The 15,159-nt window shown below is 44.1% G+C and overlaps 1 protein-coding gene across 1 annotated transcript in view; it reads left to right on the top strand.

The window, feature by feature from the left end:
- ADGRG5 (adhesion G protein-coupled receptor G5) overlaps positions 1-12,223 on the top strand; it is a 303,433-nt gene extending 291,210 nt beyond the window's left edge. The window contains exon 10 of the mRNA XM_086946433.1: positions 11,623-12,223. Coding sequence (XP_086802559.1) covers positions 11,623-11,774 — 152 coding nt within the window. The 3' untranslated portion in view covers positions 11,775-12,223. The remainder of the gene's footprint in view (positions 1-11,622) is intronic.
- The last annotated feature ends 2,936 nt before the right edge of the window (positions 12,224-15,159 follow it).

Genomic DNA, 15,159 nt, shown 5'->3' with positions numbered 1-15,159 from the left:
TCAAGGCCAGAGTACCCCCAAATATCACTTCCATAGCTGGCTATAGAGACGCTTTTGGCCTGATACATTTTTAACATGGTCGCCACCGGGCGTTGGCCCATTTTGGCCGAAAAGCTAAATATTGCAGCATTGGACCTTGCAACCTCTCCCTTCTTTTTGTTAAGCTGTGCAATCCAGTTCAGTTTATCGTTCAGTAGGACGCCCAGATAAGAAAAGGTTGTAGAGATAGGAACTTTTTCTCCATTTACTTTAAAAGGATACTGTTTTGTGGGGCGCTTCCCTACCTGCATTATGTATGATTTGGAGTTATTTATAGCCAAATCTCTTGCATCCATGAATCCCCAAAATGCTTCAAATAAGGTCTGTAAGCCTTTAGGGGTACGTGCCAAAAGGACGGCATCATCCGCGTAAAGTAAGACTGGCAGACCCCGCCTCCCAACATACGGGTAGTCAGCCCCAGTCTCCTGCAGTGTTTTTTCCTGGTCATTAATGTATAAATTAAAAAGGAATGGTGCTAGAATGCACCCCTGGCGTACCCCCCGTTCTGTGTTAAAATTCCTGGTCACCTTGAGGTCAGAAGCATATCTAATCTTTGCCCGTGTGTCCCTATGTAGGTCCATCAGGAAGTCCACCAGATTGAGCTCTACCCCCATGTCCCTCATGGATTGCCAAAGCCTCACCCGATTAACACAGTCAAAGGCTGATGACAAATCCATGAAGGCCAAATAAATTGTTCCTGGACGGGAGATGGTATACTTCCAGAGGATCAGGTAGAGATTGAGGTATTGTGCCATAGTTGAATGGCCAGGGCGGAACCCAAATTGAATGTCTGATACTACCTTATTCTCTTCAGCCCAGTCAGTCAGTCTCTTAAGAATGACTCCACCTATGACCTTCACCGTGGAGTCAATTAGGGAGATCGGTCGGTAATTTATAGTACAGTCACGATCTCCCTTCTTAAATATTGGCACAATTGTCAATATTCCCCAGGATTTGGGGCAGCCTACTTTAGCTGCTGCATTAAATACCGCGACCAGTATCGAGGCCCAAAAAGAAGGGTTTGATTTAAAAAGATCGGGCGGGACCCCATCCAGGCCCGGCGCCTTCTTGCTTGTGAGATTATTTATGCCCTCCTCCACCTCCCCCGTGGTGAACACAGCTCTTTCCCTGTCTGTACGCCTATCAGCTGGCTGAGCCTGGGGATATTCTTAAAAATATTGGAGAAATGGGATACCCATTCATTCTCGCTTATATTGGTGCCCATAATCTCAACTCTTTCCGCTGAAGGAAGAGGTCTGTTAATAATTTCCCAAAAACGGGAACTACTAGAGAGGGTCAAGGGATCTATAAGCTCCCTCCACATTGCCTCTTTCAGTTCCTTTTTACGGTTTACTAGAGCCTGTCTATAGTTGTAGCGAAGAGTGCGTATCTTTTCTCTCTCCCTTGGTATTTCTTTTAAAGCCACTTTGAGGTCACTTGCGGCTTTAGAACATAGTGGGCTAAACCATTTGGGTTCCGTATACTCCCTATTTTTCCTTGGAGCTAACAACAGGGTCGCCACGTTGGCGGCAATGACATCAAAGGCTTTAAGTATGCCCTCTTCCGATGATGCTACATTCAGGCAACTCATGAATTCCATTGTACATGCATCTTTAAAGGCGTCATGAAACTTCAACGGGAATACTTGCGTCCATTTCAACCGTCGTTTACCATTGGTTAATTTTAACAGAGTCTGGTTTGGTACAGAATCCCTTTTTATCAGTAAACTACCATCCAGGTTCACGCACACGGGGTTGTGGTCACTAAATGCACTTGCCAAAATCAAAAAAACCCTGAGGAGGGACACAATAGGCCTAGTAAGCAGTATATGATCTATAAAGGAACCCTCACTGCAACCTTTAAATGTAGTATCATATTGTCTACTATTTGGTTGTGCATAGCTCATGGTAGGGTACAGATTATATTTATCAAGCATTACATTAAGGACAGTTCCCTGGACAGTGTGTTCAAAATGAAAGCCTTCCATCAGTGGGCATCCCACCAATCCCATATCTGTACTTTTGGGGTCTCCACACAGGTGGGTGTTAAAATCACCTGTGATCATTAGATTATTTTTAAATGGCCCACAACTCTGCTCTACAAAGTTGGCAAGGTCAGTCATCTTACAACCTGCCTCCTTGTGAACAGCATTATAAAAATGTATCACACACAGGATGTTTTTATGACACCCTACCACTATAGCCTGTATGTCTTTATGGGGTATCAATAGGGGGTTTACCCAGAGAAAGTCACTGGGACCTGGGTCATATTAGTACTGAGAGAGAAGGGGTCCCAGTGAAAGATTGCTAATTACCACAAATTCAAAAATAATAGTAGTACACTGAATGAATCTACAATGTTTTATTCACAATGTAGATATAACCAGGATATAGTATCAAACAATATTCATTTAAAAAAGGTTGAATAGTGCCCCTGGGAACAAGGGAAAAGTGATAAAGTGAGGATGGTGCAGGTAGGGATTTGTGACAATAAAATCAGGCAGTAATCTGACACATTTATGAGTCCGTTGAAATGTACAGACGACCATGAATGTAAATGTATCACTTGATCAAACACATGCCCCACGTAGTACATTAATGTTACAATTTCAAATGCGGGGCTGGAAGGGTGGAGGACAGTTGTCAACGTTTCGACCCTCAGATAGTGCAGGAGTTAGTAGAACCCTTGCGGCGGGGTCTTCATCAGAGCAGGATGGGGACTAGCAACCTATTAATATCAAGGATTGGTTACAGTTTACTAAACCTATTTAAATCATACCATAGTCAAATTACTTAGATTAGCACACAATTGGGGGGAGCATACCTATTTACTCGGTGCTCATCATCATTTATCATTATAGATAATCCATTTGAACCTCAGTATGAAGAACATGAATTCCTGAAGGGGTTAAACAGACAATTTGTAACATGTATATTAAAATTAATGTGCTGAGAATGGAAAATCAATCACATTGACAGCGTGGACTATTTATGGACATGTATAGGAAGTTGAAAAACTTACATCTTGATTTTTACCATTAGCGTTATGGCGGGATTCGAAAACAGGCCCGGGGACGCTGGGCACTGGGGATCCGAAGATTTATCTGAAGGCATAAGGGAACTTTGTTAAGTACCACAAAAAGGACCCAGAAAGGTATCTGTAGTGAATTGCGCCCGCAGAAGCTTACCCAATAGTTAAGGTATTCGTAATGGTCATTCCCACGTTGTAGGCAGTGCTGAGAGCAATTCAGGAGTCACCCGCTGGGGAGAATTGGAGCATCACGATTGTTATTATTATGCTCGTAATGGGATTTTAAGAAAATGACTAAAATACACAGAGTTAGAACGCCGAAGCGTCGGGGCGCTTAACGAAGTGTAAGTCAATCCGGCGTCTTCACAGTAGTTTCTGCAATGGCGAGCTGGCTTCCTATTTGGTTGGTAACCAAGGGAACGGAGTCACGTGACCCTCCAGTCCCGTACAGAAACCGTGAAAAGACTCCGTTTGGCCCAACCATAATGGGGATTGATAATCAGAATAATATTATTACGGTCATGGAAGACCCGATCATTATGTATTTATTAGTGATCGCATTGACAAGGATGGATTCAGTGCTTTATTAGCAAAGGACGGGTCATATATTGAAGAGAGGCATTTTAGTAACCCAAAGTAAGGATCACATACTCGAATTCTGTATATTAAAGAATATGTCAAAAGGGATAGATCGTGCCCAAAAGTTATATGAGGATTTTTCAAGAATAGACGTGTCCCCGGTTAGCGAATACATTGACAGTATATAAATTGACTGCAATCACACAGCTGATAGAGCATAACATGGGGAGAATATACATGTATGAAATGGCGTACCTATCACAAGATGGTAAGGCCATATTACAGTACCAAAGGTCTAGATAAAACCTACGTCAATACATTAATTACAATACTATTGTGTATCGGACCTGTACACAGATACATATGAACAACAGTGTTTAATCCCAGGCATACCTGTCACGTGACGGTATAGACCCACGGATGTCGTGTCAGATGAATACACAGATTTCAATTACTAAGATAGTATTCTGAGAAGGTTTTAAGGCAGAGTGGCTAACTGAGAGAATGAGCTATCATGTTCATTAAGACCCGTTTGTATCGAGTCAAAGAAGAACATCCACTTAAGTTCACGGGTATTCAGGATATTTGTAATGTTACCTCCGCGGGGTCCTAACATTGCTTTTTCAAGTATCACCCATTGGAGACTGTCTGGTGAATGAGAAGCCAATCTGAAATGGTCAACAAGGGGTGCGCCTTGTACTTCACATCTGATCCTACTCATGTGTTGTAGGATTCTCATTTTGGGGGCAGACTATTGCATAAATTATGTTAGAGGTGTTGCAATTGCTGAGCGACTTCAGCTGGACCTTCCGGTGGTTGTGTTCCAACAAGGAGCATTACCTAGAAGAATCTGATGATCTTTCAAATCGTCTCCAACAGCATGGATATCCAAGACGACTTGTCACCAAAGCACGTAAACTAGCTTGGTTCTACCCTCGGGAGCAATTGCTGACTCAAAAAGACCACGTTAACCAGCAACAAGATAGAATAGTGTGTGTCACCACTTTCTCTACTAAGAGCAACAAAATTAAGCGCATCATAAATCACCATTGAAAACTCATCTCAGATGACATTAACCACACAGGAACTCCATTACACGCTTTCAAAAAAGCGAAAAGTGTGAAAGACTATGTGGTACGCTCTCTTCTACCAACTCCTGACGAACCTACTATAACATCAATGTGGAATCTCCCACCAGTAGTTGGCCATTTCAGATGCGGCCACTGCAAGGCTTGTGACACCACGATTCAAACTAAGGAATTCGAGCACAACCACCGGAAGGTCCAGCTGAAGTCGCTCAGCAATTGCAACACCTCTAACATAATTTATGCAATAGTCTGCCCGTGCAACTTAATCTATATTGGCCAAACACAACAGAGGGCCAAAATGAGAATCCTACAACACATGAGTAGGATCAGATGTGAAGTACAAGGCGCACCCCTTGTTGACCATTTCAGATCGGCTTCTCATTCACCAGACAGTCTCCAATGGGTGATACTTGAAAAAGCAATATTAGGACCCCGCGGAGATAACATTATAAATATCCTGAATACCCGTGAACTTAAGTGGATGTTCTTCTTTGACTCTATACAAACGGGTCTTAATGAACATGATAGCTCATTCTCTCAGTTAGCCACTCTGCCTTAAAACCTTCTCAGAATACTATCTTAGTCATTGAAATCTGTGTATTCATCAGACACGACATCCGTGGGTCTATACCGTCATGTGACAGGTACCCCTGGGACTAAACACTGTTGTTCATATGTATCTGTGTACAGGTCCGATACACAATAGTATTGTAATTAATGTATTGATATAGGTTTTATCTAGACCTTTGGTACTGTAATATGGCCTTACCATCTTGTGATAGGTGCGCCATTTCATACACGTATATTCTCCCCATGTTATGCTCTATCAGCTGTGTGATTGCAGTCAATTTATATACTGTCAATGTATTCGCTAACCGGGGACACGTCTATTCTTGAAAAACTCCTCATATAACTTTTGGGCACGATCTATCCCTTTTGACATATTCTTTAATATTCAGAATTCGAGTATGTGATCCTTACTTTGGGTTACTAAAATGCCTCTCTTCAATATATGACCCGTCCTTTGCTAATAAAGCACTGAATCCATCCTTGTCAATGCGATCACTAATAAATACATAATGATCGGGTCTTCCATGGCCGTAATAATATTATTCTGATTATCAATCCCCATTATGGTTGGGCCAAACGGAGTCTTTTCACAGTTTCTATACGGGACTGGAGGGTCACGTGACTCCGTCCCCTTGGTTACCTTCGGTAAGCGCCCCGATGCTTCGGCGTTCTAACTCTGTGTATTTTAGTCATTTTCTTAAAATCCCATTACGAGCATAATAATAACAATCGTGATGCTCCAATTCCCCCCAGCGGGTGACTCCTGATTTGCTCTCAGCACCGCCTACAACGTGGGGACGACCATTACGAATACCTTAACTCTTGGGTAAGCTTCTGCGGGCGCAATTCGCTACAGATACCTTTCTGGGTCCTTTTTGTGGTACGTAACAAATCTTCGGATCCCCAGTGCCCAGCGTCCCCGGGCCTGTTTTCGAATCCCGCCATAACACTAATGGTAAAAATCAAGATGTACGTTTTTCAACTTCCTATACATGTCCATAAATAGTCCACGCTGTCAATGTGATTGATTTTCCATTCTCAGCACATTAATTTTAATATACATGTTCCAAATTGTCTGTTTAACCCCCTCAGGAATTCATGTTCTTCATACTGAGGTTCAAATGGATTATCTACAATGATAAATTATGATGAGCACCGAGTAAATAGGTATGCTCCCCCCCAATTTTGTGCTAATCTAAGTAATTTGACTATGGTATGATTTAAATAGGTTTAGTAACCTGTAACCAATCCTTGATATTAATAGGTTGCTAGTCCCCATCCTGTCCTGATGAAGACTCCGCCGCAAGGGTTCCACTAACTCCTGCACTATCTGAGGGTCGAAACGTCGACAACTGTCCTCCACCCTTCCAGCCCCGCTTTTGAAATTGTAACATTAATGTACTATGTGGGGCATGTGGTTGATCAAGTGATACATTTACATTCATGGTCGTCTGTACATTTCAACTGACTTATAAATGTGTCAGATTACTGCCTGATTTTATTGTCACAAATCCCTACCTGCACCAGCCTCACTTTATCACTTTTCCCTTGTTCCCAGGGGCACTATTCAACCTTTTTGAAATGATTATTGTTGGATACTATATCCTGGTTATATCTACATTGTGAATAAAACATTGTAGATTCATTCAGTGTACTACTATTATTTTTTAATTTGTGGTAATTAGCAATCTTTCACTGGGACCCCTTTCCTCTCAGTACTTGTATGCCTTCATGGGCTGATGGTATACCCCTAATGTTATGTCTCAGGGCCAAGGAAATAAAGGTAGCCAAGCCACCTCTTGCTCTACCACTAGTGGCACGGGTATCGGGTACAAAAAATGCTTTAAATCCTGCCAGCGAGAGGTTGCAATCAACCAACCACGTTTCCTGAAGGCAGATTATCCCAAAACGGCTGATAAACTGTACCCATAGAGGATCTGCAATCTTTCCTGCCAAGCCCGCAACATTCCAGGATACTACATTATAGTCCCTGCCATTGTCAAGGCCAAGGTCAGCCCTGTGTAGGGTGTTTTGCTCCCCTGGACAAGCCACCTGGCATGGAATCGATGTATTCTCTCCAGGACGGGCGGAGACCATTGCCTCCTTGGAATTATTTGCCCTATGGGCTTTACACAAAACCTTATCTGGAGAGTCAGATTGAGATACCACATCGTCTAGCTCCAAAACCGGGCCTATGGCTGAATCGGAATACTCAAGGTGTATACCGTCACTCTCTGTACGCATAGATTTTACCTTGCTAGCCCGCAGTCAGTCGCAATCATTGAGCCCAGAGAGTGCTGCATATCTGTTGGGGCCCAGCAGCAACTGTGGGTAATTGAGTTCCCAGGTATTATTTTCTGCCATTCTGAATGGGGTTAATCCTTGCCTTGGTAAATCTCTCCATTTATACGTGTGTGCCCTGTGCACCGTGGTCCAGGCGTGATGTTCCTCGTCCCCCTTATAAAAGAACCCAAGGGGCAAGATCTCAAAACCATGACCCCTAAGCATCACACCCCCAACTGTCTCCTTAACTATACTTTCAGCTGCTAAAGGGTTATTAAAATTAACCACTATGCAGTCTCCCCCTAGGCTTTTCCTCGATCTTCCCAGCCAGGATACTCGCCGTACCATGTTGATATTATGCATTGCACGATGCCCATGTGTGGTGTTACAGGTCAGCCAATGTGTAACCTTGTTTAAAAGTTGGCCATATTCTTCTTTAACTCCATTTGGCAAGGGGGGTACATTGCACATAACAATCACCAATGGAGCTGATTGGGGCGGTAAATCAATAATTGATGAGTTTTCAGAATTTCCCACCCTCCTTATTGGGATCATGTTATCATCTATCTGCTTGGAGTCTACACGGTTTACTATCTCCACTACCCCCTTGGTATCTTTTAATACTCCATTACTTTTAAAACATGGCTTATCTATTTCTATCATATCTTTGGCAGAAATGTATTTTTGGGGCGCTATAGCTGTTTCGCCATCCAAAGGTAGCGCCAAAAGTATTAAGTCGCTACTAACTCCTGTAGCTAATGTGCCATGGCCGGTTTCCTGCCTGCGGTCCACTAGACTAGCCAATATATGTGTGTTGTTTGTCACAGTATTTTCAAGCTTCCCCAAGCTCTCATTGATAATTTTCATTCTTTCTATTAGTGGTAACATAAAAGATTTTAATATTTGTTCCACTTGTTCCACGAGTCCTCTTGGGGCATCTTTAGTTAGTGGGCCCCCCTTTTGTGTATTGGAGATAAAGGGGGATTTATTAATCGGAGTGCAGGTAGGGGAAGTAAATGTAGGTCTTATCTTGTGGGTAAGGACCCCATCTTTACATGATGTTTTAGTCACTTTAGGGTGACCTCCCTTCTGTTGACCTCCACCTTTCTTTCTTTTCCCTGTTTGTAAGTATTAAGTTACAGGTTTTAATGGCGTTAAATTAGCCGGGGTGTTACTGGTGTCCAGTACTTTAAGACCACTGTCTTCAGTTTCTGAGCTGTCTGTTGAAAAACTCAACATGATATCAGATAGGCTCCCCACCGATCCTGTATTCCCTTCTAGAAGGTTGATCATCTTGGAGCCTACCTGTTCAGGAGTTTTAGCTGATTTTATGGAACCCAGGGACGACCTCTTAGTGCATAGTGGTTCCAGGGATAAGCGCTTCTCGGTAAGCGAGATTTCTCGCTCCAAAACAATAGCAGCTCTTGTAATGAAATTGTCCAGTGTTCCCCTGACACTTCCCCCAATGGTGCTTGTTACAGCTTTCCGCCCTCCTCCTAAGCGTACCGCCATGATATATACCCCAGATCAAAAGCCAGGCTTGCTTAGTATAATGAGGAAAGGGGTTAGTAGATACAGTCAAGCAGGCTCAGCCAGATGGAATGTCTTATTTCACTTCAGCAGCAAATATAAGGGGGGTGGCCCAGCCCAGCCTTGTTCTGCCTAGGACGGCCGCAGACGGCCCGGCCCTTGTCCTGGGCTTCTACCGGCGCGCTCCCGCGAAGCGGGGGGTGTGACGCTATTTTATGCGACTCCTGGCACAGGTTCAGCGGCTTCCGGCCACAAGGGCACCTGGTTTATGTAGTCGCTTGCACCCACGCCCCCCCCCCCCCACTGCGGCCGTGCACAGTTGGAAAAAAGAAACAGCGGCAGGGGGAGACCGGGTGCAGCGATGAGTGGCAGCGGGCTCCGCAGGAAAGGAAGCAGCCTCAAATGATGCCCCCAGCCGGAACAGGAGCACAGCAAGCACAACGGCAGGGTAAGTAAAAGATCCCCGCTCCACCGGGGGTGTGGCGCTATTTTATGCGCCTCCTGGCGCGGGTTCAGCGGCTTCCGGCCGCAAAGGCACCTGGTTTATGGAGTGCCTTGCGCCCACGGTCCCCCCACCCACTGCAGCCGTGCACAGTTGGAAAAAAGCAACGGCGGCAGGGGGAGACCGGGTGAAGCGGTGAGTGGCAGCGGGCTCAGCAGGAAAGGAAGCAGCCTCAAATGATGCCCCCAGCCGGAACAGGAGCACAGCAAGCACAACGGCAGAGTAAGTAAAAGATCCCCACCCACTACGGGTAGATTGGTGTGAAATAAACAGGGAGAATCAAAAGGCAAGCATTGGAATGTTGGAGTAAAAGGCTTATGCTGGTCATTATTGGCCCTAAGCCACTGGGGCTTCAGTGGAGGTCGCAGCATTCCAATTTCCTAACACTAGATAGATCACAATCCAGCTCTGTGTGCACAATATAGGTTTGGAGGCAATCCTACTTTTGCAGTATCGGGCTAAAGATGGAACTTAGCATCTGGTTTGAAAGGAGAGAGGTTTTCAGCAAAATATCTTGGGGTGAAAGACACTAACGACAGACCTGGCCAGAGCAGGAGCAAGGGCGGGTTAGAGTCTAGATGAATCCAGAGACTTGGGAATAAAGACAAGAAGTATCAGCCACCCACTCCCATTCCCTATCTGTCTCTTTAACTCTCTCTTTCTATGGAAGCATGTAGTTCATTGCAGATTTAGGTGCTGGCAGGGATGTAACGAAGGCCCCCGCAGTGCGGGACGGCTCCCAGGGTTTTTTGTTTTGGATTGGCCCTCTCACCCTCTAAGCCTACCATTGGATGCCTTGCAGAATGCGTGCAATTGCATGGAATAAAAAATAGCTGACCACTCGGGGAAAACACTCTGCCTTCCAAAGAAGACCCCTGCAGCATGGCGGGGCAACCATTCAGGAGACCCCCATAGAGCCCAAGAGCAATGAATATCTGTGCGATCTGGGAGAGGTCCAGGGGCCATATGTATCAAGCCTTTGGCGATTCGTTAAGGCCGAAATTCGCAGAATTTCAGCCTTAGCGAATCGCAAACGGCCTTTTTTGCACTTTTGAAATGTATTAAAAAATAGCAAAATAAGGAATCGCAAAAAATTGCGATTCCTTATTTTGCTATAGCATTTAAGGAATCGCAATTTTGCGATTCCTTAAATGCTATGTAAGAAGCATTTTAGACTTGCGAATTCAGGTTTAGAAATCGCAAATTACCACCAACTGCAAGTTGGTGGTAATTTGCGATTTCTTGGAAATATGCACAATTGTGCATTTGTGAGGGTGGCATATGACGCACATACATGCCCATTGGGCATGTATGTGCGCCATATGCACACACATGTAATTTACAGGGGTGCAGCAGGGTGTCCTTGAGACACCCCTGCACCCTTGCAATAATTCTCAAATTGCGATTAGCAAATTGCGAATTCGCAATTTGAGAATTATTTGGAAATCATTCCTATGGGCCTCCTGGCCCATAGGAATGCATTGGAAATTATTCCTCAATTGTGAATTCGCAAAATGCAAATTCGCAATTAAGGAAGATTAAGGAATCGCTACAAAAAAGCGAATTTCTTCATACATACCGTTTTGCGATTCCTAAGTAGCGATCCCTTAAAAATCGCTATTTAGGAATCGCAAAACGGTACTATGATACATATGGCCCCAGGTCCCTTATCACATTCTGCAGGTGGACACCATTATTTTGTGTAACGACACTGGATGTTGGTTGAGCCTACTTTAGGCTGAAGGTTGGATGGTAGGTAGAAGAAGAGGAATGGACAAAAGGAGTGATTGCATATGTAGAAGGGGAGTCAAGCTACAGAAAAAGGGCATTGGAAATAAGAAATGGCATGAAAGCAGGAAGGATGTTTAGAGAGTCAGAGCAAGACATAGGACTTCCAACTAACTAGTGCTGTACTGCTGTTGATCTCTCATAGTGCTTATCTCAGAAAATGCTTAAATGCAGAAAATTGATTTTCCTTCTTGGTTCTTTCCTCCCCTTTAGGATTCTTCATCTTACTTTGGTTTTGTCGAATCCACACCCGCCCTGGAGACACGTCAGAAAGTGGGCCAACAAACACCACCCAGCATAGTGAGGGTGTTTGCCTTTCACTGATACACTCAAGAAATAGTTGCTCCAACACCAAGAAGAAATGATTGATGAATAGGACACTCCATTACATCTATGAGATTTTTGCGGTTGACTTCAAAATGTGAGAAAGTCACCAAAGATTCTTGTTCCCTTCTAACAATCAGTCCCTGGAAGGAAGGGCAGATTAACAGGCACAAAGAGTATTTTGGTAATACATTTATGCTGGATATATGGTATGTCACCTATAGGTGGGTGGCCTCAAGTTCTAGTTTATCATTTACGATGTTATGCCTGCATATTTAACCCTTTTGGGTTTATCCCTAATGAATATTCACCACCATGCCAATAATGCATACATTAATGTTAGAGTCACTAGCTCAGTTTTGGTGATTTAAAAAAAATGGAATCTACTTATAATCATATCCACTACTGGTGGATGATCAGCAGGGTGCATTTAAAATTCTAGAGTTTTTATGAGTAGGCGGGCATAATAAGAAAATAAATCAAGAATGCGTATCCCTCTCTCACACTCACTAATTTCAGTTCTGCAGCTGTGTATAAAGCTAAGACAAACGTTTTTTAAGCATAGAATCAGAAAAGAGGGAAGGGTGACCATTATTGAGAGTGTACACAGGGCCACCTTTAGGGCGGTGTGACTGGTGGCACCGCACCAAGCGCCAAGCTCGGAGGGTGCTGTATCCTGAAATGTCCAATGGAGTTAAAAGCACATGCTGTAAAGTTCCTTGTGCGCCCAGCATTTTTCAGGCAATAATGAAAACTCCAAGATAACTCTGGTGATAAATGCACCTGCTGGAGAAACATTGAGTTTTATCTATTTGCAGTTTTGACCCACCCTAAAGTAGCACAGACGATTAATGTGCCTGTTGTAAAGCACGTGTATAAAGCAGATCACAGTATAGTTTTTAGGTCTCGCTAAACCAACACGCATGCATTGTTCTGCGAGAGTATAGTAAAGGGGTTTTAAAAAATGCACTCAAAGTCTGCAGGCGGATCAGGCACAGTGCATGTGCGCCGGGCGCGCGCACCATTTGTCCGTCTACAGTCTTTGGGAGCATGTTTGTGGCCGCTTTGATGTTCTCAGTGAGCCGCGTGGCCACTGAGAACATCAAAGCGGCCGCAAAATGCTTACCATTTGCCACCCCCTCCCTTATCCCACTTCCTGCTTGTTTACTTTAATCTCCACGCCAGCTTTTCTGACCTACTCCTCCATTGCCGCTCCTACATGGTCTTATTTTTTTTAATCTTTTTTTTTTTGGAGCACCAGGCCGTACATTTCTGCCACCCACACTACTTAACAAAATACTGCTTACATTCAACTTTTATTTATTTACAGATCTGTCTCACATGGATAAAAAATAGATGTCCCACAAGTCATTCTGTTGGCACGTGGTTCCTCTATAAAATGAACAGCATCGCTAAAAAAAACACCAGTTCGAAAATCCGAGGCCTGTGGGCTTTTCCAGTGCTTGTGTTTTTGTTTGTTTGCAATAATCTGGAGAAACACAGAACACACCTTAACCACCAAACTCCATGAATGCCTCTCTTCTTGGCGTGTTTTTCACTTCACCTATTGTTTGTTGTAGCTGAACAAGCCCCTTGTCCCACATCCCTTTCCAACCCCACTCCTTTGCCAGGTGGACATATAATGAAAACTCGGGGTGCCTGAAGGGCATGCTGATTGATCACACTCGCCCCCTTCTGGGCATATCAGCAGTCAGAGCTCGGAAAGACATGTGGCTCGCGCCCCGGGTGACACTTGGTGGGCACTTCCTAGCCCCAGATTTTAGGAGGCCGGTCACTAGTGGGTGGCTGCAGGGAGTTCATTACAGCAGTTGTCAGTGCCTTCGAGCCAGAGGTCCCAGCTGTGCTCATTCACACCCAGCCGCTGGCCGGCTCATGCAGGCCAAACAATTGTTATAGTGTGTCCATAAATCAGGGGGCTACTTTCCTGCTTCACCCCACACGTTGCCATTCACTCTGCCTTCCTACTGTCCTTCGCGAGCTCCCACCTACTTGCACCTTTTGTTTCCCGCCCGCCCCGCCTTTTATCAGCAGCGCAGTCTGCAGAGACCATCCATCTCCTGCTGCAACAAAGGCGAATGCATTAACATCTCTAAGGCACCGTTGATTTATTACACTTCTGCTCTCCAAATAGCACGCTGTTGCTACTTCCTTGGTTCTGTTTGGCTTTGTTTGGATTTCTTATTTTAAAGCATACAAATGGAAAAAGCAAGCTCCTAGTATGGCAACCTAATTTAAGAAACCGGTTGCCTGCTTGGTGCCAGATTTGCGGCAATGCCCTCCTGGTTTCTCTTCAAAATGGCGCAGAACTATTGTCATGAGCACAGCAGGTGTGGTTTCTGTAGGAGAGGCACCAGTCCTTTCAAACACTGTTTTTTATACACATCTCAGCATGGGATGTTTATGTATAAAAAAACACTTCACTTAGATTGTTAAACAAATACCTCGACCCCTTTTCCACTAACGTTGCATAACAAAAGAGGCGCTGACGTTATCCAGTGCATTACACTGATGAAGCTGGAGGGGATACAGGGCAACTACAGTAAGTTCTTTTTACATTCTGTTTTTGTTTTGGGGGCTTTAGGAGGCCACCAATGAGCGCTTATTGCTCTGGACCGCCTGTATTAACTGCGACGAGTCTCTTTAATTTTCAGTGTTGTGGGGTCTTTATTTTAGCAAAAAGCCTGAGACCTTCTCAGCTCCTTCCAATAAAGCACGGCAGACACAGCTCAATACCTTAACCCGCTGAGCTGTTGTCTGGAACGTTTCAAGTACATCCGGCCTCCTCAGTGTCATCCCTGATGGATCTGAGGAAAAGTAGATTACAAAGGTGGTAAAACGTCCAAACAAAACCTACTGCGAATAGAGGGAGTTTGCAGCTGATCTAACCAATAAACGCCACTTCCCTGCCTCGTTGTTTTGTTTACCCGGGCCTTCAGTCATGTTCCCTTGTTGACTTAAACCATGGACGTTAAATTTATTACTAACATTTCGATATTTCTAAATAGCATTACATGCTTTTGTCGTCTATTCTAACACTTACATCATTCATAATAAAGACACTTTCGTGTATGGAAGTTTTTTTTTTAAATTAAAAAAAAAAGTACCAGGCAAGCATTGTACAAGGAACTCATGCACAAACAAAACAAGGGTAAAAAGAGCAGCTACTCAAAGAGTTACAAGGTGCAAAAATAATACGGGAGAAAGCAGCGTAATACCTGAGGCTTGTGCAAATATGGTGCTTGGACCATGATTGTATCGTTAGCCTAAGGAGTTTAGTGGCAGGGCTCGCTATTAAGCCGGTGTCTCCAAAAAAATAGTGTTGTAATAGCAACTAGTAGCCACATTAGACAATTTCCAAACTGGCTGTGGTCATCTTTTCTGTGGGTTCAAGGCCTGTGATCTTTC

Source organism: Lissotriton vulgaris, chromosome 12, assembly GCF_964263255.1.
Source record: "Lissotriton vulgaris chromosome 12, aLisVul1.2, whole genome shotgun sequence".
In the NCBI taxonomy this organism is placed as follows: domain Eukaryota; kingdom Metazoa; phylum Chordata; class Amphibia; order Caudata; family Salamandridae; genus Lissotriton; species Lissotriton vulgaris.
Note: the sequence above shows the minus strand (reverse complement) of the source record. Positions and strands in the feature narration are given on the sequence as shown.